The following is a 25,474-nucleotide window of genomic DNA, read 5'->3' on the forward strand; positions in this document are numbered from 1 at the left end:
AATGATAGCCAGTTGTCATTATTCATCAGTTTGAGTTTAAACTGAGAATCAGAAACATAAAGGTCAAAAAGCAACAGTACTTTAAAACAGTTTGAGTTGCATTTTTGTGGGCTGTCTGCCATGGCTAATCAGAGGTGCACTACAGCTTGTACATCTATAGCTAAAGAGAGGGGGAAACAGGATTTTTAATGTATGACAAGTGACACAAAAAAAGAAGGGTCCATACTTAGGGGTTTTTAATTAGAAAAATCATCAGTTTGTCCTTAAATTGGAATGATAGCTGGTTTGTGGAGTACTGAATGAATCCATGGTTTCAGAATTTGGCATGGTCAGTCAGCAGAGAGCAGTCCTTTTGTTTCCCTTCATTGTTCCACTTTGCTTCCAAATTCTATGCAAAACTTCACAAATCTTCCCAAAGTGTACAAAGTGTTCCCTTCTCAATTTCCTAGATGTTAGTGCTTGCTATTTATGTATCTTCAATTGAATTAGACTGCCTGCCTTATATAAGCCAGCTCAGCTTTCTCAGGAACCTGTTAGACAGCTTTATTCTCAGTAGGCCAGGGAAGGGGTAGTGTGCAAGGTCCTTTCCCTCCCCCAAAATCCTGCCTCATGGAAGGGAACTGATGCAGTCAGTACATTGCAGGAGGTCTCTGGTGTCCCAGGAGCTGCTTTAAGCACTGCTTACTTGGCCTCATGTGAGAAAGCAAAACTGCTAAAAGACCTTTTTGAACTGCAGCAGCTGTTTCGTTTGTACAGTGCAGCACTAATTTCTCTCTGTTTTGTTTTCCTCTGTGGTATTTATCTACAGCTGGTTATTTTGAAACCTGCAGAGCTGAGTTCTAGGTTTAATCTTGCTTCCTGAGATGCGAGGTACCCTTAAATGTCCTTCAGTTTTTGCATTTTTTCTCTTTATGCAAGGCCTCCTGGGTTTCTGCCACTGGCCATAGTAATTCTGGTGAGCGTTTCCGGGGTCTTGGGCCTTGGCCAGTTCCTTATTAACTGGAAAACAAACCAAACAACACAAAATTCCATAAGAATAGGCTAATTTCCTGTGGTGAATTTTCATAAAGAAGCTGGCATATATTGGTAACAATTACTCTTTGTAAATTGAAGGTGCCTAGGTAGCACATTAGTATCACTTGCTTATGGTCTAGAGGAAAATGTGAGGCTGGGACTGTGCCTCTGCCCAGTGAAGCACTGACACAAATCCTGTTGCCACTAACAGAAATATTCTTCTAATTTGCCTCCACCAATTTGTAATCCAGAATAAAGTCCCTAAACAATGTCAAGGAGAGCAGTCAGCAGTTTACCTTCTGCTGTACTGTGGCAGTGCCATGAGAGCCTCAAATTGTCCTGATCCTCCCCATGATGCCTGTGGTGCAAACAGAACAGACAAATGATCTCTGCCCTCATTGCCTGGCATCCTCAGAACATGCTGGTGTTAGAAGATGGAGAGTATTTGGAGAAAGATGGAAGAAGAAAGAACAACAAAAAAAAAGGTTGGGGGTGGGAGGGAGAACATGTGTTAGCCTTTTTAGCATGTAACAGAACCTTAGCTTCCCTTGTCATTGATGGTTGTTCAGAACAAATGTGTGCTGTATTGCTTGTTGGTTTTAGTTTTATTTTTAAAGAATCTTTAAGGGATTTTACTGGGGTAGGTTTTGATACATTTACATGGAGCCTTTTGTGCTGCACAGAGAAAAATGAAATGCTTATTTGACAATGAAACAAGGAAGCCTTACTTTTAGTAATGCAAATTTGGTTTATTAAAAAGAAAAAATTAATGATACATATAAGGAAATAGGTACTTAATAGGTACCTGCTGAATGTAGAGCAAACCCTATTAGGAAGAGTCTGAAGGAACTGGGAATGTTTAGTTTGGAGAACAGGGGACTGAGAGGACACTATTTCTCTCTACAGCTGCCTGAAAGGAGGTTGTAGGGAGGTGGGTCCTGGCCTCTTCTCTCAAGTGAACAATGATAGGATTGGAGGACATGGCCTGGAGCTGCAGCAGGGGAGGTTTAGACTAGATAGTAGAAAGACTTTACCGAGAGAAGAGAGATGTTGGAATGGGCTTTACTGAGATGTTGGAGTGGGCTGCTCTGGGAGGTGGTGGAATCATCAGCCCTGGAAGTATTTAAGAAACTGTGTAGATGAGGCACTTCAGGACATGCTCTAGTGGGCATTAATAGTTGATTAATATTTTATTTGGAGGAAGAGCTGTTAATGGTTAGATGCGGTGATTTTAGAGGCCTTTTCTGACCCTGACAAAATTCTGTGACTCTGTGAATTTCGGAGATGTTGTCAGAGATGGAGGATTGGGATTTGAAGGAGTCTTTTCTCAGGTTTATCTGTGGTTAGCTGTTTTTCTGATGCTCTTGCCTGTGCAGGGGAAGTTGTTTGGGATGATGTGTGTGAGCTGACTGGAGACCTAATCAATAGGTTGAACTCTGGCAGTTTCAAATCCGGAGGGTACAGCTGGGACTGCAATGCCCAAAGTACCAGATAAGACAGGAATTGATCTTGCATCCTCATGATAGTCCCAACCACTAGACCTATGATCTGCAAGCTGAGAAATCTCCTTCCCTCAGGCACTGAACAGCCAGATGATTCCTTTAAAGCATCCTTCTCAGTTGTGAAAGAGAGAACCACAGAAGCGATATTCCTTTGGCAAATTAGTTTGCCAGCTTATTCATTCACCTCGCTCTTAAAGCTTTGATTGCTAATCTCAGAAAATTTTGGAAATCATTACTTAAACTCACTAGGAATGGAAAGCTAAAATCTCTGTACTTTAAAAGAAGCAGGATTTGGCATCTGGTTCTGCAGAGGATTTACAGACCTGCAGAAAGAGCAGCTAAGAAAGATAGGGTGACAGTGGAAGAGGGTAGGACAGCCTGTGTCAGCAGTGAATGTGAACATCTGGCTCCATGAAAGTGTTGTCAGAGCCTCAGCAAAACACCTGAACTGGTGGGAGTTGTAATCACTTGATCCAGGCTGGAACAGAGAAGCAAGAGCATCTCCAGGTAAGAAAAAGTTCAGTAGTGTCTCAGTATTGTTTCATAATAGTTGATGTCTGTCTGGACACAGAGATGATGAATGGGAGAATCCCTGCTTTTATCCAAAGTCTAATACAATAATGTTACCAGCTTGTTTTTCAAGACACAGCTCTCAATACTTAGCCTTCCTGTTCCCTCATAGATACACAGTTGCATTATGTTTTGGCACCACAATGGGGTTTTTGTGTATTCATTAGTGTGTGAAAAACTGTCAGCACCTTGCTCTAATGATTATTTATAGCTGAAGACAGAGCTGGGTTAGGCACAAATTCCCTGGTTGATTAATTTAGTATCTGAGAGCACAAGTTTAACAGGAAATGTTTGGGTTTTACTAGCCTGAAGGTAACTTCTGGTGTACACTTGTATGCAAAGAGGCACCCTTCTTCCTCTCTGTTAAATCCCGGGGTCTAAACACCTGGAGATGCTATATAAAATAGAAAGTGTAACCTTTAGAGATTTCTGGGAATGTGTGGTCTTCCTTACTTCTCTAACAGTGTTAAATTGTCCAGTTGTCAGGATTTCAGAAGACTGCAGAATAGGGCAAGCTTAATGAACGTACAAATCACAGTGCTTGATCTGACAACCTAGGTAAGGGCTCTTCCCTTTCTTTGAGCTAGTGGATAAATCTAGTCTTCTCCTGTTGGGATAATGCATCTCTGGCCAGCTTATTTCTGGCTCTTAAACACCTCAGCTTATCCTGTGCTCAGGATAGCCCTGCCTGCCTCTGCTTTTGAGGTTGTGGGTGAGCTGCTAGAGCTGAAACCCATAGTGTGTGTGATGTGGGACCATTGTCCCAGGCAAGGTTCTCACAAAGCTGCATCAAGAAGCCCCTGAAGTTTAGTAGAGAGTAAGTGTGAATCTGCTGCTGCAGCTGAAACTGAAATCTGGTAGGCACGAAGATCATGCCATTAAAAACTGGGTGGTGTGATGTACAAGGGTTTCACTTCTAGAAGAAACTCCTTGCCTGCTATGATTGTAGCCTCTGTGCAGGATGAGTCAGGCTGTGTGAACAGCCCCAGACTGCAGGGCCCAGGTGCGCTCCACTCTCTCTGAGCTTACTGGTGTGGGGCTGATTCTTGTTTGGGTTTTACCCTGAAGATTGATTTTTGAAGTGAGTATGAAGCTGATTTTAAAATAGAAAAAGATAACATGGCAAATGTGCATTTAGGTACAAGCTAGAAGCAAGTACATACCTCTGAATGAACACAGTAGTGTGCTCTGTAACAAAATACTTGCAGTGTGTAAATGCTGTTACCTATCTCACTGAATACTTGCATGGTGAAAGCACAGAGGAAAATTATCTGCATTTCAACTACCCTGGTTTTTTTCTTCATTTTGGTTGCCCCTTGTAGTGTAGTATAGTAAAATCTTCTATGTAAAAATATGGAGTTTTAAGTGTGGATTCAATCTAAGTTCCAAACAAATTTCTGCAATGTTTTTTTAAGTGGGAAATGGTCTAAAGTGCAGTATAAATTATTTATGATCATAGTTCTCATCAGTTTAGTTAGTGGTAGAAGCCTAACAGTAGCCTGTTGAAAAAGAAGTTTTGTCTATCTTCCTCCCTCTTTGTCCCCAATTCCTGACTCACCTTCCAGTAGTTCAGTCCTGAAGTAGACAATTACCAGCAGCAGGAGTAAAGTCACTGGCATAAAGATCCCAGCAAAGAGAACATAGCCAGGCAGCTCATTCAAAAACACCGAGAGTACGTAAGTCATTCTCATTTTTCTCTGTGGCAATGGTGAGCAAGATCCTTCAGGTTTCCAGGTGTGGAGCTTATTTATTCTGCTTTCTTCCTTTTTTTCTCTGCATCCACATTCTGCCCTTTGCTCAGGCCATCATCTCTTTGTGGACTTTGGTTCGTTTGCTTAGGCCTGTGATTCCCAGTGGGTCTGGAGTTCACTTGCAGAGTTACTCAACCACAAAGTTTAAAAGTGCATATTCAAGCAATGTAGGGCTTTGAACCCTTTGGATATGTTGGGCTGGGCAGGGTTTAACACACCAGGCTGCTGCCTTTTGAGCGATGTGGGTTCTGTCATATGCTAATGTTGTGCAGGCCATTCTGAATAATAAACACCCTCTCTCTAGATATATTATTAATTTTACAATGGTCTGGCCATCCAGAAATGGATCTGAATGGATCTGAGATGCTTACTTGAGCTGAAGACCCTTTATAAATACCATGCAAGCATACATGAGGTGTCTGTTCTGAAGAGCAGACATTTGAGACAAGCAGCAAGTGGCTGAGTAGATGCTGAACCAACATTTTTTTCCAAAAAGCAGTTGCAGAACAGTGAAACTCAGAAAGGTTTCTCTTTTAGAGAAGATTAAACTATGTGATTTTGGAGGGGCCAGATGTGGCAAGCAATTCAACAACCTTTTAAAAGTTCAAGCAACTGGGTTGGAAAGAAGCAACTGATGATTCACTGTGCCCCCCTCCCATTCCCACCTCCAGCACAGGGGCTGACCTGCCAAAAGCTCCCTTCCTGGCTCCCAGGAAATTCACCCATTGCAAAATTTTCCTTTTTTTGGCTTGAATTAGAAACCTAATTTCCCGTGAAATGGAATTTATGGAACGTTAATTTTAGAGCCACTAAACCTCTTATTTCAACTGTATTGTTTTGATTATTTACATAAAATATGAACACGAATGGATTCATTCAAACTTGAAATTGCTTCTGTTTCCAAAACTTGCCAACTGACATTAGAAATGATGAACATCACACCTACCTTGTTAGAAGGAATTGCTTTAACTTCTCATCTGCATATGTGACTATTTTCATTCAATCACAGTTTCCAAAGGAAACTTCCCTTGAAATTTCTGGATGAGTTTGCTAGGGAATGTAAAAAGGCCAAGAAATACCTATTGGAGCTGAGAGGAAGAAGTAAGATCTACCTGTGAAGACTCAGCCACAATAAATCAAAACCAAACCAAAACCAACCAAACCCAAACCCTGGCTACTGCAGGTGTTCCAGAGCCTGTTGGGCACTAACCGAGATGCACACATTCTGCAAAGGCAAATCACCAATGTGCATGGCAGCTGAACTGGCAGAGCTGAGGTTGCTCTTTCTCAGGGAAAACAAAGAAAATGTTGCTGTAAGACTAAATCTTTTTTTAAAAAGTCAATATTTCTCTAATTATGGTAGAAAGAAGAGGCAACGGTTTGTAAGGACAGAGCCTTCCAGCACAGACAAGGAGGGTGGGCAGACTCCTGTTTATCTGTGAGCCAGAGTGAAAACTGAGTCTGTAGGGCTGGATATTCCCACCAGTGTCCTCTGGTCTGGCCACTGCTCAGGAGACACATTTTGAATGGGAAAAGGTCTTCAGTTTCCTGGGCTATCAAGTTAAAAGGCTTCTTGAAAAGTGAATTAAATTTATTAAATTTAAATGCTAAATGACCATTTAGACCTCATCTTTCTCCTGGATGTTTCACTAGAACACAAAAATCTTTTATTTTCCTTTCAACCTGAATTTGCTAAAGGTTATTAGATCAAGTAGTTTGTGTCTATACCATTATGGGCAATTTCTTTCCATGACCTTTGTAGAATCCAATAAATTGATTATTTGTGGACAATTTTTAGGGATGACCTTTTGATCTTGATTCTAGATGTAAAACTTTGCTTTGGAAATGTTATGATGCTTTTTCTTATAGGTAACCCAGCCTTTCACAAATGACCCACATCACAGCATAGCTGCTGTGTTCTCCTTGTTACTTAGCATCAAGCCTTTGAGCATCTGCACTTTTTACATCAATTTCTACTTTGTTTTTTTCCTCTCCTACTTTGCCTATTTTCTGGGTGTTTTTTGCCTTTCTAGTGCAAGCATTTGTGCCTTTACAAAGTAAATTGGCTTAACTTTGATCCAGTGAAAAGCTGCATAAGCTGTTTCTGGGCTTTGAGGGAAAGGTACTAACTAGATTATTTTTAAACAGGATCCACTTTCTGATGGAGTTGATCGTGTGGGCATCCACAAGAGAATTCTGGCAGGGTGGATAAGTTGTGGAGAGGCAGTGATGAGGGGCTGATGAGGAAGGAGAGTGAGGCAGGAGATGGAACTGGCACTGCTGCTCAGTGTATGCCTTGCTGTGGCCTCACCAGGAGCACTACCTGCATCCACTGCCCCGTGGATGTAGATGACATTTAAGAACCCTGCAGCAATTCCTGATTTTGTCACTTGTGTGCTTTATTGATACAGAAAAGTGATTACTTTTTAATGAGCCCGTTGTGTATAACTAATTCAAGCACCCTAGGACATTTAAGTGTATTGAAGCTGTGGCTGCCTTTATCAAACAAACTTGTAATCTCATTAAGAGAGTAACAGCTACTTTGCATAAGCCATGCTAAGAAGCTTATTTATATTCCAGTTCTTTATCTGTTTGGACAGTCTTTGCATTCTTCCTGCCTTGCTTTTATTTGTGTTACCTGTAAGCACTGGCATGATAATGATGGATTTCTAGTCTCCTCAATATTATGCTAAAGATATTTGAAAAATTAGTGTAAGTGAAATACAAAATTACTCAGCCAACTTCTAGCCCTCTTCCAGGCTTCTTGATTTTCAAAGTGTTTCTGTTCAGTACAGTTTATTTAAATTTCAGCTTTGTTATTAATCATCTGTACAGGCAAATACTAATCTCCCCATACAGAAGCATCATCACTGGCAGTCATACCAGTGGATGAGCCTTCTTTTTGAGTACAAACTAAAACAGTTATTGGGCAGTAGTACTTCCTATACATTATTATTTAAATCATCATGATACACGCTGCTGTGAACATCTCTCTTGCTTCCAGTATAATTTTACAACAATGAAGAAAAAAGTCTGATTATTCCTTGCCCTTTGACCACTGCATTTTCCATAATAAAAGGAGCTGATAGTGTCCACTTTCTCTGTTCACAGCTTCACTGCCTCCATACCCCTTGGCTATGCTACTCACTCTGTATGGTTGTCACAAGGGGCATGGGTCCAACAGTGGATTTATTGACATAACAAGGGTTAAAGTAGCAAAGGATATAAGTTTATAGAAAACGAGGCATTGCAGTTTCTGCTGCATGTGAGGAAAAATTATTTCTTGCTGCTGCCTTTCCTGGGTAACCAATAATGTTTCCTTGACTGGAAATTCGACCCTACAGTCAGTGATTATTTGACCTGTTCCTTGTATAATCCAGTCCTACAGGGTCCCTTCCTGCCACTGAATCTCATTTGTGTTACAAGATCACAGATCTATAGAAGCCATATGATGAATGCTCTCAGCATGAGGCTTCAAACAGCAATGAGCTAAATGGAAGGGGTATCTTTAGCCTTTTAAATGAGCTCTGCAAAACAAACTCTATCCCACCTCTTGGATGTCTCACAGCTGCCTCCTGGTGTACTTTCCTCCTTGATTAGTAAAGAGGGATATTGATGTAACATTTAGGCAGTGTAGAGGAGTGGTGTAACAACATGCTCTTCTGGTATCCCAGAAAGGCAGTGCAAGATTGAACTGGGAGCAGTGTGGTAGTAGCCCAGTTCTCTCTTTCTGTCTTGCCCATAACCCACGGCCTGGGCTCTGATTACACTTTGCTGTGTTAGTGCTTGCTGACTGACAGGTCATTTTTCACTGAGCTACAAACAAAGCAACAAGATGTTCTTCTGAAAACTGGGACAGATTCAACATTCAGAAGGTTCCCCTCTTTCTGACTGCTCCAGAAAACTACTACAAAACTGGCTACCCAAAACTCAGACAGTTTTGAGTCACCGTACAGCTGCAACCCAATGCACATCTTCTCCTCCCAGTTCCCCATGGTAAAAGAGGATGGGGAGCAGGCACCTTGAGAGGGATTTACAGTTCTGCCCTGTTAGCTCAAGAAGCTGAGCTGGTTATGCCCCAGCCATCTCTGTGCACAGCTCTTTGAGTAGCCTGACCCCAGCCCTGGGTAACCTGGGGCTGCTGCAGTGACACCCACAGCAAGGATGGAAAAGAAGGCTGCCATGGTTGTTTGTAGCCCCTGTGAACAGGTGACACTGGGTGCCTCAATCAAATGCTGGGTGCATTTCATTCCGTGGCTAAGTGTGCACAGGTGTGTAGCTGGATTAGATCTGAGGTATGGTTCTGCAAAGTAAAAGAAATGGCATTTTGCAAATACAAATGATTTTTAGAAAATTAGCTTATTTGTGTGCCATAAAAATTATTTGAGCTACAATGCCTCAGCTGCTTTTCAGGACAGCTGAGCATTTGGCAGCATTTTAGTTTCAAGATCTTTATTGGATGTACTTGGATGTACTTGGAAAAAGAAGCCCAGGTTTTTTACAGAGTTACTGGAGTTGTTGAAAACTCAAGGGTCGCAGTCAGAGTGTCCATCTCACTGTTGCCAGTAACCTAATGTTCTTTTAAAGTTATTAATTAAAAGTCTGGAATCCACTTTATGCCAGTTTTCCCTCTGAGATTCCCTGGTAGCAAGCCAAACCTGCTGCAGAGATGGCCACCCTGGAGAAAGGGATCCCTTCTGCAGCCCCATGCCAGGGAGACAAGATGCTGCTTAAATAGGGGTGAGCTATTGTTTCATCAGAAATTTACTGGGGCAAGGCCTGATGTAACCTTGGGCAAAAATAATTTACAGTGAAATGAAGAGTACAGTAAGTTAGTAAGAATGCTGGAGGTGGGGGTTGGGCCGTGCACAGGTTCCTCCTCTGTCATTGTGTCTGTAAGGAAATAAAATCTCTGTGAGAGAGAAAAATTCAGTTTATCTGCTGCTGCTGACAAAAGCTATGGTTAGTTTAATGCATTTTGTCACTTATCCAGTACTCAATTAATGTGACATGGAATAAAATGGCACGAGCACATACCATTCTCTGTTATGTATTCCTGGAAAATGCTAATTAGTGTGTCGTTCCATTTTCCATGCTATACATTTACACAGTAATGAGTTGTAGCCATCTGCTGGCATGAAATGGTCCTTTTTTTTTTTTCCCCAGGAGGGCAGACAGCCCTTCATGTTTTTCCTTATACTGTAACATATCCAGAAAACCTTATGCTTAACCCTGGCACTGTCATCAACAAATGCTAATTTACACATGCAGCTATGTAAGACCAAGGAATGAGTTTTTAACCCTGTATTGTTCAATAATTTTAAAATACTTACTGTGGATGTTTTGCTTTGGAAAGCTTCATGTAGTGCTTTAAGACAGCAACATCTGCTTTTTTTTTCCCCAGATGAGGAATGCATTCTAAGATCTATTTCTCATTAAAGTTGTTAGGTAAATATACTCCATCCACATCAGAAAACTGCCCTGCAGGCAGCAGTTTCTCTAGCATGAATGTTAAACCATGTAGAGCTGTGGCACTGGGATAAAGGAATTGCAAAATGATAAAACAGAAAGAAGGGAAAATAATTGAGACAAATGTTTCCTGTTTGAAAAAGGCATGGCTGCTTTGAAGGAGCTATTGTGAGCCCAATTTGCTGACTTTTCAGATCATGGGCCCAATTTATATGGAAAATGCTGATAGGCCCTGTAAGAACCGATCAATGTAGCAGCAAATCTCTCTATGGGGAGAAGGGGAGGGAAGGCAAGGCTCTTTAGCTGATTCATAAAGGTACTTCAAGACACTGAATAGTTAATCCTGAAGGATGAGAGTGAGAGAAAATGAGATTTCTTTTGCTTTGTACTAAAATGCTTAATGACTCAGGACTAGGGGATCAGGAGGGCATGGTTTTCTTGTCTTGTAAAATTTGAAGATCATAGATGCTCTTTTTAATTCTGATTTTAGACTAGACCTAAAGAATAACCTAATAGTGAAATGAGCATTCGTTTCTGATAAAATGGTCAGGCATTTCAGGTTGATGAGAAGTTCAGCCTGTGGGGCTTCAGAACCCATTATAAAAACCTTCAGTTGAATTGCAATTAGCTTTCACAAATTGACATTTTCCATAAGATCTGTTTTGACTCAAAAATTGCAGTCCCATCCTATTTTGGTCCTTTATTCCCTTCATGACCTCTTACTGTTGCCAAGCCAGATGCTCAGAGATACCAACTTGCAGGTCAAGCCAAAATCATAAAAACATACAGTTCTTACAGTGTTCTTACTTAAAGTTAACTTACTTAGTTCTTACAGCTGTTTCTTGATCATTTCAGAAGTTTGTAAAGGAACGTCTCTTTGCAGAAACCATGATGGCTCTTTCAAATCAGGTTGTATTTATCCATAAATCAGGTTGTATTTATCCAGGAGTGGAGTAATCATTCCTTAGTGATTCTACTAATTCACCGAATCAGCTTTATCAGTTTTTTTTTACCCTGGAGTGCACAAGGTCTCTCTTAAAACTTGATGTCTTTTTTTTGCATCATTAAGCCCCAAGATACTGAAGCAGTTTTAACTAGTTACACACCACTCTTTGTACCTTACCTATTTTATCCTTGATTTCTTTTAGAACTTCTCAGGGAATAAGGGGGTTTTAGTGTTCATTTTCAGTTTGTTCAGTAACCTCTTCTAGCACCACTTAAAGTTTCAGATATTTGCTGCCCCCTTATTCTCCACCAAAGAGCTCCAGCATGGGGTTTTCCTCAATTTCTTCCAGTGTGGATGCTTAAAAAAGGAATTAATTTAGCTACTTGTGGTACCTCGGCTAGGGGCTGTTCTCATAGAGATGTCTGATCTTCATTTTAAAAGTACCCTCAGTATTTTGACACATTAAAGGAATGGAAGTCACAAATGTCAAGGAGATCAAACCAAGAAGATGAGCAGGAAATTCTGAAGATAATGTACTAAACACACCGAGGACTCTAACTCAGTGTGCTATCAAACAAACTTTATTCCATATGGATTGAAAAGTGTATGAACACAGAGCAGCACTCTGGCTACTCAGTGGGTATGTGGCCCCAGGCAGATTTTTAGCTGCCCTGTCAACATGTGGTGGCTGAAATCACTCACCTGGTGAGAGGATGGCTGGATAGTAATCAGAGAGTGCCTGTGGATTCATAGCCTCTCCTACGTGGTGACATATTTCTGTGTGTGAGTGTATGCAGGCATGGATCTAAAGACTATGATTTATCAGTCTTTAGTGTCTGGACAGTTTTGTTGTTTACAAAAACAGAAGCAACATGGCAGCTGCAGAGCTACAATCATCTATAATTATTGTTGCAGCATGTTGCTTCTCTGGTAGATTAAAAGGCTAGGAAGAAATTAGGAAAAAATACACATTTTAAAGTTTTCTGTTTCATTTTCTTCCTCCATCACCTATACAGAGCTCTCTCCCACACACTGTTTCTTCCATTTGTGCTGTTTTTATCTTGGTAGCATTATCTATTTTCACTTACAGTTAGTTGTGTGACAGCAACCTACTGATTTTTTAATGACTTCCAAAAAGCATTTATTATCTAGCACTCTTCCTCAATCAGCAGCCTGCTGAAGCACAGTGTGTTTGGGGATACTCAGATAATGGGTTACAATCACTGACATTAGAGAAATGTGTCCTCCTGTCTTTCTCTAGTGCTTATTTGTGCATTTGTCAGAAAGTCCTAATACCAACATCTGAAGCTGTGATAGGGCTTTCTATCTAAGGGTCCCCAAGCACTGTGCAAAGCAATAATGGATGTTGCTCTCTTAAATGTGCTGAGGACTTCAGTGCCTTCTGGGAATGCTGGGATTAATGATTCCTGTTTTACAGCAACAAAACTAGGGTTTTACCTTGTCGTAACAAATTTATAGTAAGAAAACATCTTCTTTACCACCTAAACATTTCCTGAGGTTGCTTGGATGGAGGACACACAGGTTGGCTGTAGCTGGTTGGAGGCAGTGTTGAATTTCATTTAATCAGAGGGGCAGAGTAAGTTGGTACATCTTTATTTGGCCATACCCACACCAATCACTGTGGAAAAAGTGGGATGGTACCTTGACAGAAGGTAACAGGGCTTCTTCGGGGCTCTGAACACAAGGGGAGGCAATGGGTATAGTTTAGAGGGCCTGTTGGTCTGAGTGAGGATGAAGCAAAAGTGGAAGGCAGACAAGAACCCAGAGAGATGGAGCAGGAAGAGCCTTGGTGCCTCAGGCCTGAGAGAAATTGTATTAATGGCACTGTTGGCTACTGAGAGGTTGGAAAGGCAAAGAAATGTAGTCCTGTTTTTTCACTAGTAGACAGAGTTTCTCAGAAATAAATCTCTATTTCACTTCCTTAAATAATAACTTGGTGTGTTCACTACCAGCTGAGGTGGAAAGGGGGCAAAAGATTTGGCTCCTATAACCTCCTGTGGTAAAAGAAGGTGAGGACCACATATGCTGCTGCCATCAAGGTAACTCTCTGCTTGCTGGCAGTAATAAAACTAAGTTTAAGCACTAGTAGGAAATATTACAGAGAGTGAATTGGGAAAGCAAATTTTAAGTGCTCAGCTTGCTGCTCTAGATATATTCAGCATAACTCGGAGAAGCAGTATTAAAAATAGTGCAGGTAGACTATCTCAGATATTAGCAGTATTCCAGAAAAATTTAGGGAACTTTACTTAAATACTAAGTCTTCTGTCATTGTTGATGGTGTTTAATGAAGCAAAGTTAACATCATCAGGCTAAAAAAAGACTTAATGGAGGTAATTTGCTGTACCTTTATACAAATTCAGTATATTGAGAAGCTTTCAGACTAGAAGTGTACTTGAGAGGAAAATTTTACTCTGAAAACTTAGCCTTATTTTAAACCACGCATAAAAAGGGATAATATGAACTTCTTGCTGGATTATTGGCTCAGGGAATAGGAAATTCTCTTCTCTGTTTATAAATTCTTGGTTAGTGCTGAAGTGAAGAGGAAGGACTCCTTTCCCTATTGCATCAACCATTCTATGCAGGTAACTGCTGAAAAGAAGCTGCACTCCACATTCTGTTTCTCTAGTAACCATTGGGATGTCTGCCCTTTTTACTTGGTGAATTATGATTTTTCTCTGCCTAAAAACATTTCTTCCTGTAGCTGCTCCCCCCTGCCCTTCCCCAAGGCCTTATGGCCTTTTTCACTCCCTGTCACTGTGCTTTGATGATCTCTGAGGGACAATCTCTGGGCAGCTATGAATCTCACCCTAAGTGAGAGTGTTAGGGAATTATTTGAGAAATCAAAGAAATAGCACTGGAAAAGTGCCAGAAAACTAGTTGACAATACCTCTCCTCTGAGACAGGGTCATGATCATCTGTGCTTCTTGAACATGTCAAAATAACCTTAAAACTCCCAAAGATCAAGGTTCCAGGATTCTACTGAGATCCTGCCATGGAATGAGTAAGTATCCTGAGGCTTAACTACTATTTAGCCTAAATGTCCCTTACTGAAAATTAATTGTTATTCTTCAGACAGTTTTTCAGTTTTTCATCATTCTTTTTTAATACACTCCATATCTTTGCAGTCTGCTTTATGCATCCTTTCGTTCCAGTTTCAGGGAAAGCCAATCTTTTTTATATCTGTACACCTCATTTCTGGAAACCTTATAATTGTGGCTATTCTTCTCTGAATTATACTCGGCCTTTCTATACCCTTTTGAAAATGAGCTGCTCACAGTCCAACTGGAGGCCTCAAGTCCTCTTATATATTACATACATATATAATATACTCTTGTACTCAGAGTACAATCATTTTCTCTGCCATGCAATTTTTTTTGTTCATATAGGTAAACTGTTCATTTAGGTGTGCCTGCCACATCTGGGAAGTGTTGGTTATCAGAAAGAACAAGCCTGGTAGTAGAAAACTGGCTAAGATGGAGAATATTTACATCGATCTTTCAAAGGGGATCAAGAAAAGAAGGAAGTGGTCTGAATACTAAGGAACCTTCAGGTGGTGGATGCTGTCTCCGGAAAAGGAGATCTTGAGGGCTCAGAAAGGGGAAATGTCTTGGTAATTGATACCATCCCATACAAAATGGAAAGACAGCATCTTCAAGAAGAGTTCAAATAGGAGAAAGCCTAAGGAATTAGTGGGAGTCTTATAAAAAGCCAGACATTTATTAATTCTTGGGAGGAGTTTTGGTGGGATTAGTAGGTCTCAGTTTCCCTACAATGCTTGGAAAAGGAGCTCCTCTAGAAAAGTCCCTATGGAGATGAACAATTGGAGAATTGATGCCTGGGGGGAAAACTCATGGAGTTTTACCTATAGAATGGGTTGGAGAAGGAATAGCAGGTGGGAAAGGGTGGATGTAGAGCTGAGCACACTGTCACTATCCCCATAACTGAAGGAAGGAAAGATGGTTGTGGTGACTTTCAGTAGAATCTTTTTTTTGCAACAGTATCTCTTCACTTCCAGTTTTTGAGCCACAAAAGGCCCCGACTGCTGAAACTTACCTTTACTATTCCCCCTTAAGTACGACTTTCAGTTTGTTTCTAAGGTGTTCCATTGTACTTTGAATTTTTCATTTTCAGACTGTTCCCCAAGTTGTTCATATCCATTTTAAAAGCTTGTCTTCTCATCTTGTCTTAACCAACATGCTAGCCCATCACTCAAGTCTTTGATAAAGATATGAAATACAGTAGTCTTGGGACAGACTAGATGACCTGACTTGAATGACCTTCTCATTTGAAGCAGGTTAGGCTATCATGTTAATGTGCAGCTACCTTATAGACTTCCTTTCAAGCTCTTTTCTGAGAACAGAAATGGGGCTGTATCAAAGGCTTACTAACCTCAAGCCATGCTGCATCAGTAGTTTCTTTCTCTGCGTGAGACTAGTCATCTTTTCAGAGAAAGAGATTAAAAGATTTCTTAGGGCTTGTTCTTGACAGATACAGTTTGGTTGAGGAAGGACCTGCTTTCTGGGTTGCAATGACATCAGTCAGTATTGTGGAGCATCAGCTTTCCTGATAAAAAGTTAGTAGCTTTTTTCCACTCATATATTTGGAGAGCTGTGGTATTGACATCCTCTTTTAACATATTTTCTTGTCAAACATGTACTTTAGATGAACTACAACTGATTTCTGAATATGTTTGCTAGCCCATTGACATTAATGGGGGATTTTTTATTGTGGTAATTGGCCAGGGTTCTACCTGACTGCAGCCAAAAGCAGCTTAAAGCATGTTTCCATGCCAGCAGGAAAGAATAATTATGCTCAGCAAATATTACAGTCTGGCAGTTGCAGCTGACAGGCTTTGAATCCTGTAGTTCAAGTCTATTTTAGCCTATATTGATACAGATAGCTTTTATTTTATCTTAAACTAGCTAAGGTGGTTAGAAAGCTATTTTATCCTTGGTATTAAGCTGCATAAATAATACAAATGACCCAAAAATCTATTTTTTACTTTACAGATATTCTAGCAATAAAGGAAGTAAGCAAGGAATGAAAGCATCTTGACATGCCTTTTCTGCTTTCCATTGGCACACACATACCAGCACTCACTGTTCAGTTTGCATGGCAAGAAATAATACTAAAGCTCAGGCAGATTTTAAATTTTTTCCCAGTACATTTCCTTTTCATTTATTTTCCATTCACTTTTTTCCTTTTTTTTTTTGTTTGTTTGTTTTTGTTTGTTTGTTTGTTTCACTTCCCTTCTGCTATTTTCTCATCCTTTTGTTTTTCAGTTAAATAGTTTGGCTGTGGTCTGTTAAATAGTTGTGGGGCTTTTTTCCTGTTAAATAGTTTGGCCTGGCACAGTGTGAGGAAGGAAGTACCAGGAACTGGAGGAATGAGTACCTGGAACTAGAGGAATGGGATGCCCGAGAGTAAGGTAGCAGGTTTTATACTAGACTCAATGTAGTATTGCAGAGCCCAAATACTTTTTATTTTTTTGTGCTGCTGGGATGCAAACTGCTTTGAAGAAGCTGGTGACTGGCTGGTGCAACTTTTTCTGCTTGTTCAGGGTGCAGGGACTGGTTCCTAGCAGGGGCTTTCTCATTACTGATGGAAGCAGGACTGTGGGTCTGTGGTGCAAGAGTGAATGGGTGGGCTGGAAGTATCTGATACAGGGCATTTTGCAATAAAAGCCAATTGTACTTCTATGCAACCTCATTCTCAGGTAAAATACAAAGCCCACAGCATGTTTATGTGTTTTGGGGGGCAACCATGTGTATTTTTCAAGATAGGTCTAAGGGACCTACTAAGCTGGTGAAGGGACTTAAGCACATATCCTGTGAAGAGAGGCTGAGGGAGCTGGGGCTGTTCAGCCTGGAAAAGAGGAGGCTCAGGGGAGACCTCATCACTCTCTACAACTCCCTGAAAGGAGGGGGTAGCCAGGTGGGGGTTGATCTCTTCTCCCAGGCAACTCTCAGCAAGACAAGAGGGCACAGTCTCAAATTGTGCCGGGGGAGGTTTAGGTTGGACATTAGAAAGAATTTCTTTATGGAGAGGGTGATCAGGCATTGGAATGGGCTGCCCAGGGAAGTAGTGGATTCTCCGTGTCTGGAGATATTTAAAAAGAGCCTGGATGTGGCACTCAGTGCCATGGTCTGGTAACTGCAGTGGTAGTGGATCAAGGGTTGGACTTGATCTCTGAGGTCCCTTCCAACCCAGTCGATTCTATGATTCTATGATAAAGCTTGGATAGCTTGTGAATTTTTCTATACCAGGCTGAAGGGTAGGTATTTTCCAGAGCAAGGTTATATTCTTGCCAAATAGCTCACTGCTGCTTAGAGTAGCTTTCATATTATAGGTTTTTCCTTTCCCAATGGTCTGTGCTTCTCTTATGTCTTCCTGCATAATATTTACCCTTTGTCTGTAATCACATCTGTTAGCAGAGACCTTACCCAGCCAACAATACTTTTAATGGCATATGGTGCTCTTTAATTAAATGTAAGTATTCACAAAAGCATGGAGTGTGCTCTAGTTTTTAGGCCTTCAGCTATCCCCCATGGCTCCTTTTATTCATTTAAATGCAGTGTCAGAAATTGGAAGCCTTTTTTTCCTGGTACACTAGGCATAAAAAATGGACCCTGAAAGCATAATAATGCAGCTATGTGGTGTAGCTTGCAAAGTCAATGAATTTGAATCTTGGAGTGGCAATATGCCTTTCCTTGTAAATAAATAAATAAAATTAAATTTAAAAAAAAATAGGTACTGCCTTATAGGCAGATGGTCTAAATGCCAAGTATGAGACAATTGTGAGCTGAATCATGTTTGTGACATCCAGTATCTGCTAAAATTGTGGGCAATAATGTAGTAAACTTTTATTATTTGATTTTCTTTATTGTGTTGTTTTCTGTGCATGGAGTGACTCCCTTCTCAGTTCTTGTTTTCACCTCTTCTAGAAACACCTGCTGTGGAAAACTGAATATTTTAACTTTTTTCTCTAGTATTGCAAAGAGAAATATTACCAAAAGAACAGCAAAGCTTCACTTTTTAAAAACTTGTGGTTCATGCTGCTTTTTTACACTGACACCTACAACACAGCATGCAGTGTTAGTTGACAGTACTTTGGATTAGTGTTCCATCAGTGTACTGCCAATTATGGAGTATAAATACATTGCTCTGAAAGCTTTAAATAGAGCTAGGTAAAAAAAAATAACACCTGCCTTAAAGAATGGATAACCCCAGTACACTGAAAGATAACCAAGAGTTAAGTGTAGATAAAGACCATATCAGTCAATGAAATAAGCAGCATCCTTATCACAGTAGCCATGACTTTTGGTGGTTGTCACAGCAAGGAAACTTGGCAAATAACCTGAATGCAGTTACTGAGTCAACTCTACAAGGTGCTACCTTCTGGATCACCTCCCAGATGTAAAGGTGGAGTAACCTGAAAATCATGGGTATGTCATGCAAACTGGCATATATGAGCCTATTGGTGTCTTGGTATTGTTCAGAAAAATAAGTCAAAGAAGTGGAAGAGAACAGGGTGTGTATATATATATATTTTTTTTTTTATTATTATTATTTTATTTTTTTGGAAGGCAAAAGAAGTGGCCAAGACTAGATGCTCCATAGCATTAGAAGGAAGCAGCAAGGCTGGATTGCAGGATGAGAGAGGAGATGGCTGGTGCATAGAATCACAGAATCATAGAATTGGCTGGGTTGGAAGGGACCTCAGAGATCATCAAGTCCAACCCTTGATCCACTCCCCCCGTGGTTCCCAGCCCATGGCACTGAGTGCCACATCCAGGCTCTTTTGAAATATCTCCAGACACGGAGAATCCACTACTTCCCTGGGCAGCCCATTCCAATGCCTGATCACCCTCTCCATAAAGAAATTCTTTCTAATATCCAACCGAAACCTCCCCTGGCACAACTTAAGACCGTGTCCTCTTGTCTTGTTGAGAGTTGCCTGGGAAAAGAGACCAACCCCCCCCTGGCTACACCCTCCTTTCAGGGAGTTGTAGAGAGTGATGAGGTCTCCCCTGAGCCACTTCTTCTCCAGGCTGAACAGCCCCAGCTCCCTCAGCCTCTCCTCATAGGATCTGTGCTCAAGTCCCTTCACCAGCCTGGTTGCCCTCCTTTGGACCTGCTCCAGGTCCTTCCTGAACTGAGGGGCCCAGAACTGGACACAGGACTCGAGGTGTGGCCTCACCAGAGCTGAGTACAGGGGCAGAAAGACAACTCTGCTGGTGTGGGTGAGAGCAGGGGGGGAGAGGCAGGGAGAAGGAGGAGGCTGGAGGAACAGATGCAGGGAAGTGAAAGCCTCTCAGACCAAACCTGCACACACACCCACAACTGCCTTGTTAGGTTTTCATGGTTTAAAGTGCAGACTTCAGCTGTCTCAGTAATCTTTCATGGATTAAACTGCTGTCACCAGAGAGACCATTAAGGCCAAGATGAGCTCATTGTGCTATGTTTGTACTTCACTGTTAAATCATAAACAACTTGAGATTTCATAGTGGGATATTTCAGACTTTATCCTTAAGCCTAAGGGATTCACAAAAAAAATAATATCTCTTGGAAAATGTAAATTATGTGCAGTATCTGAATTGTTCTGCAAAGCAAACTGCACTCTGTACCAGTTTTCTGTGTTACAGACTTAGTTCTCACCAGAAGGTACAAAGTTTTCTGAATGGAGCCTAGTGACAAGATAGGTTTGGGGCCCCTTGGGAGTGACTGAAGTTAATTCATCAGTGCACTTGTCTGATAAAAATTCACCAAATTCCATGCTGTACAGTAGGAGGGAGCACAACACTCTCCCTCTGCTCATTGAAGCTGCCCAGTCTGTGGAAACAGAGCTTCTCTTAAAAAAGCTTTCGGAATGAAAACTCAGTAATTAAAGGAAATTTTATGTCAAAGAGAACTTCTTTTTAAATTCTTGTTCTCTTGTTTTCATTTGGGTAATTTTATCAGCTCCCACCTGAACCTTGCTTTCAGACACCTGCAGAGCTTTGCACTACCATGCAAACGAGACTGGCAATAAATTACAGATCTCTGACAATGTGCTTTTTTTTTCTTTATCTCAGTGGCATCAACCTACTCCACTATGTCTAAGTGAATAATCTACCACAGTAATACAGAAGTTCTTTCTGTATTACAGAAGTACATGTAATTGGTACATGTACATGTACATGTAGTTGGTAACAGGAGCTGCTTTCTATTTATTTATTTATTTATTGTCTCTGATTATTTTGCTTTTTTAAGGTTTTAGCTTTAAAACACCTCTCGAGATCTGTCTCAGGTTGTTGACCTGCAAACAGGTGTTAGGAGCTGAAATTCATGGCTTTACTTCATCATATCCATATACCAATAGCTTGAATAAGTGTATTGGAGCAGCAGCTACTCCCAGCATTGTCACATCAGTCTTAAAGGACCTAATATTGATCTCTCTTTTAATATCATATCATCTGTCAAATCAATAGGCAGTATGAAAACTTGTTGTTAAGCTCAATTTAAGTTAAACTGCAGGTTTCTTTACCTTGCCTTCAAATGCACTTTAAATGTTTTTACAAAAAATTCCCAGTAAACCTTGGTAGAAATTCAACTTGAGAGGGAAATTCATCACACATCTCTCCTAGCTAATGCTCTCACAGGTCAGGCAATTGGACTGTTCTTTAGACTTCTCCAGATTTTTGGCAACCACCACTTTGGGTAAGACATGAGCTTGTATGCATGAACTGATTAGATGATTTGAAAAGATGTTACATGATTTATTTCCACTTCCCTTAGTGTACTGGGTGTTTTCCTTTGCAAAACCTCAGTGCTTAAAATTGTCGACGATTTCTTTCTACCAAAGCTTTCTAAGTAAATACATCTGTCTGAGTTCTCCACTGAACGGCTTTATTAAGTATGGTTCCTCACTTAAAAGCATTTAGTAAACAAACTTGGGGAGGAAATGGCAGAAATTCCCAAGGAATTATGTTTTTTATGTTTTTAGTGTTGCAACAATAACTTGGGTTCCGACAGAGTTAGGGAATTCTCCATATTGAGAAATTGCCTGCTGTACCTTCTGGGCACATTAAGAACAGGGAGCAGAGACGAGTATTTGAAGGAAAGGGAAGTGTTGCTATCTCCATTTTACATGCACTGGATGGGTGGAGGGAGGCTAAATCTCTGGCCAAAGGTCAGATAGAGAGACTTTCTTAGAGTCAGAAATAGAAACCTGGTGGCTGGAGCACTTCTTCCCAAGTCAGTCCTGCTCTCTTACCTCCCTGATTGCAGCTAAGATGCTTGTTCATAATATGAAAAACCTCAAAGTTTAGTTCAGATTAGCATTCATTATTCTGAGTGCTTATCTCAACCTAACTCAAACTCTCTGTCTCCTCTGAGCCTGCAAAATGGATGTCTTGCTAGAACTTTTTTTTTTTTTTTAACATTTCTGTATTTTAAATTCCAGTTGGAAGCAAGCACTGAGAGAATGAAAATGAAAGATAACAAAGTGAATAAATTAACTTGGAAATCAAAATGTGATTTAATCTGGCTGGCTTTGGTGAAAGTCACCCCAGTTTCTCTTTTTCTGTCCCTCTTTTATTGGAAAACCAAATTCAATTCCTTCCATGTGAGCTAGAATTGGAAGCATCAGAAAGATGTTTTGCATAGACTGTGTACCTAAAAAACTGCTGGCAAAGAACTCCAGTCCCATATTCTCTGGAGCAACTAAAGTGCTTATTTCTGAACAAGTTATAAAAATATTTTAAATGGTTTATTTATAGTAATAGATCAAGTAAGTCATACGTAATGTTTAATCAGTAGTGAGGGTGAGAGCTGTTCTTTCCCACAGGTGGAATGAAACCTGAGATTCTACAACTATTTGAGCCATGACCTGCCTTAATATCCCTCTCAGAGCCTAAACATCTACTAGTACTAGTCTTACTAGATTCTTCATTACTTCAAATAGTAGAAAAAGTTCTGCAAGTGGTAACCTGCCCATACGATGACTACTTAGAAGTTGGATTGCAGCTCCACAATCAATTAATTTTTAAAAATGAAGGGTACCATTTCTCTGTCCCACATGAATGTATAACCTGTACCTAGAAAAGAAGTTATGAAATCCAATATGCAAGAATGCAGATGTCCAGGGAATTTTAATTAATCCCTGTGTGTCCATTATAATTATCTTTAACTTGTACAATTCTGAACCTTCTAAGCTTGGTAAAACCAGTGCAAAAGTACTTCTTGATCTTAGAATTTCTCCTGGTTCAAGCTTTTACTCGACAGCTGAATTCAAAACAAAAGCAATGTGCACACGTTGGGTTTTAAGTGTAGATTCACCTGCCTAGGATACACATATAACACATTAATGCAAATTGCATCATAGCCAAGGGTAAGGAGACCTCTATAACTTAAAAATGTTGTGAAAAACATTTGAAAAGTAATAAAATCTGAGGTAAAATGTTGATTACTGGGAAATGAGACCATACAGCAGACTAATCTAATTTCTGAACCAAATGGATTCTTAAGTGGGAATTAGCCAGGTTTTAATGTGTTTTCAATGTTTCTGGCATCTTGGTATTACTGTGAACAAGATCGGGTATTTTTTCAACATTAAAAATAATAGTTCTACTCTGTCCATGAATGTTGCAAAATTATTCTTTTGTAGTGCATATGGTGTTTAAATGCACCTTAGTAGAATAACTGTCAGACTTTCAAGCAGTATTTTTACCCATACAGAAGATTATGCAACTGCATTTATTTTTAATTTTGCAGAATATTTTACTGTCAAACCAAGATTTAGGGAATTATATTCACAAAGGCTCTTGCCAGTACTTTCTTGCTAGAGCTACAAATAATCCACTTTTCAGACCATGCCAAGAATTTCATCCTCAATTCTTCTAATTTACTTGTCTGCTTCTGTTTCCTCTCTCTATTCCCTGCCACAAAAATTGTTTATTGTACATCTCTCATTAACTAAAACCCTTATCTCCTGCAATAAAATAGAGTTTAATAGTTTCTCTTCCCCTGGAAAGGTCATACAGATAAAATGCAGTCTTTTGGCTCTTGAAGTTGGCTCTTAAGTTCATGGGAATCTAAAGTAGTCCCCTTTGTCTAGAGGGAGTAAATCTAGACTGATTCAAGAGCAATTCAAGAGCATAAATCCATAATTTCAGCAGATCTGCAGTCTGTCTGTAGTTTTGACAACTTCCCAATTGCCTGTGTGGGCTTGTGTGCATTATGTGTGTCTATACATAAGACTACTTACGGGTACTGACATCTAGTGTGGTCCAGCTTAAATATATGTTGGTTTGATCCTATTTATAGATTCATTAGTACTTGCAGCCATCTCTTGTTGGAAGTCTGTAAGCGCAATTTCCTTGCACTTGGAAACTTGACTAAAAATTTCAGGAAAATTACCATTATACTTACCTATTGCAATGAGCATGTTATGTGCCTCTATAAAAAAAAGGTCTTGAGATTATTTGTCAAATGGCATTAAATATTTATCATAAAGTTGTTGCTGGAGAGTCTTGGACACTTCCACATAGTTAGTGATTACTGATTTCTAAATGGTGACAAGAACTTGTTCACAAATTTATGAGTTCTTTGTCAGAGAGCAGTAGCAGAGACTTTATGAAAAGAGGGCAGAAATTTGTAGAAGTTCTACAGAAATCTGCTCTGTGTGGGTTATTTTTTTATAGATTTGAAATTTTGAAAGGACTAAGATGATAGACATCTCTGGGTTTCCATGTTGCCAACTCACCCCTTTCTTGACCTTGGCCTCCAAGGGCTGGAGTTATAGCAATATAAGAAGAATGAGTGAAAGACTCTGTGAGATTTAATTAGGCTTTTTTCTCCAGAAGTTAAACCACCTAGAAGCTTTTAAATATTTCTAGACCTTTGACATGAAACAGCTTGGATAACTGCAAGAACTGTTGGGGCTTCAAAGGGCACATCTTCACATCACACACAGAAGAGGAATGCATATTTTAGAGGAATATCTTATTTAAGTTTATCTGGACAATATTTTTTGTGCTGCAGAGACTGGTGCACCAGCAAATTTGCCCTGGTGCCAGGCAAATCCTTTAAGCCTCTGTTTCTGTGTTTTACAGTGTGCATGCTCAGCTTCTCCCCAACATGCACCCAGAAAGCAGTGATAAGACAGAGAAAAAGCACTTGGCACAGAGAAATCAAGACTCTGCTCTGCCTCTTGAAGCCCTTTCAGTCCCCAAGTATGGTCAAACAGTGGTGGGCGGTGTGACTTTAATCCAATCCTTTTTCCTAATGGGCATAATATGCCAGCCAAAATGTTGAGCACTTCCCCTAGCTCTGAATGTATTTGTTGAGCTGTTGTTCTCCTTGACTTGTGAATAATTCCCGACTACTGTTGTCCATTATGTCCTGACAGTTTGAGGCCTTGAGAGAAGGTTATTTCACCCCAACATTGTGACCACTTTCAGGCTAGCTAGAGCCAGCAATCAGCATCTGCAGCAGGTCAGAGACCATTTTTTTGCTGAACCTTTTTTGTTCTGTTCCAGGACAAAGAAAAAGCTCTTAGCTTATTGGCAAGTTTCAGCTCAGCTTTCCTACTTTGTGCCAAATCACCCTCACCCCTTTTGTCAGGAATCAGAAGCATCACAGCAAGTTCTGGAACATATTTCTAAGGCAGATTGCTTTTCCAGAGGGACGAGAGATGTACAGATGAGTTGGTATATTTGAAAGCAGCATCTGCTGTGAAAGACTAATGCCCAATATTAACCATTCATTTGCCATTCCTGTTGCTCTTTTTCAGCTGAGCTGTTCCTGGTAGGACTCCCCAAGGAGATGGAGTACAACAGCATTATGTTCCTTCTCTTGCAACCATACCTCAAGAAGTGGATATCACTCTTCATTTTTTGGATTACATTCGTCCTGAAAATTAACTGTTGTCTTCTGGGTTTTCTCGGGTTTTTATAGCTCTCTTCCTCTTCTGTCAGTCTTTGTCCTTTGCATCATATTATGTGATAGCTACCAGAAGGATGAGTGGTTTCCTTGGTAGGTGGGAGACACTGAGAGGTCTTTTGTCTGCAGGGCTAAGGGAAAGTGCCCTAGAAAGTGCCTAAGGGATGGTGTCCAAATGTGAAGAACTTTCCTCCACAAAGCTTTGAGGATCTAGAATGGAGATGTGCTCTAATGGTTGTTTTGTCTTTACTATCAATGCTGGGCTTTGGCCTTAACAC

General features: G+C 40.3%; 1 protein-coding gene across 1 annotated transcript; it reads right to left on the minus strand.

Moving 5' to 3' along the window:
- Positions 1-214: 214 nt before the first annotated feature.
- SMLR1 (small leucine rich protein 1) lies at positions 215-4,896 on the minus strand. Its single transcript, XM_008499284.2, has 2 exons — positions 4,645-4,896; positions 215-999 (listed from the first exon to the last, which is right to left on the minus strand). Exons 1-2 carry the CDS (start codon positions 4,775-4,777, stop codon positions 803-805), a joined length of 330 nt encoding a protein of 109 aa, XP_008497506.2. The 5' UTR covers positions 4,778-4,896; the 3' UTR covers positions 215-802.
- Positions 4,897-25,474: the final 20,578 nt, after the last annotated feature.

Source organism: Calypte anna, chromosome 3, assembly GCF_003957555.1.
Source record: "Calypte anna isolate BGI_N300 chromosome 3, bCalAnn1_v1.p, whole genome shotgun sequence".
Classification (NCBI taxonomy): Eukaryota; Metazoa; Chordata; class Aves; order Apodiformes; family Trochilidae; genus Calypte; species Calypte anna.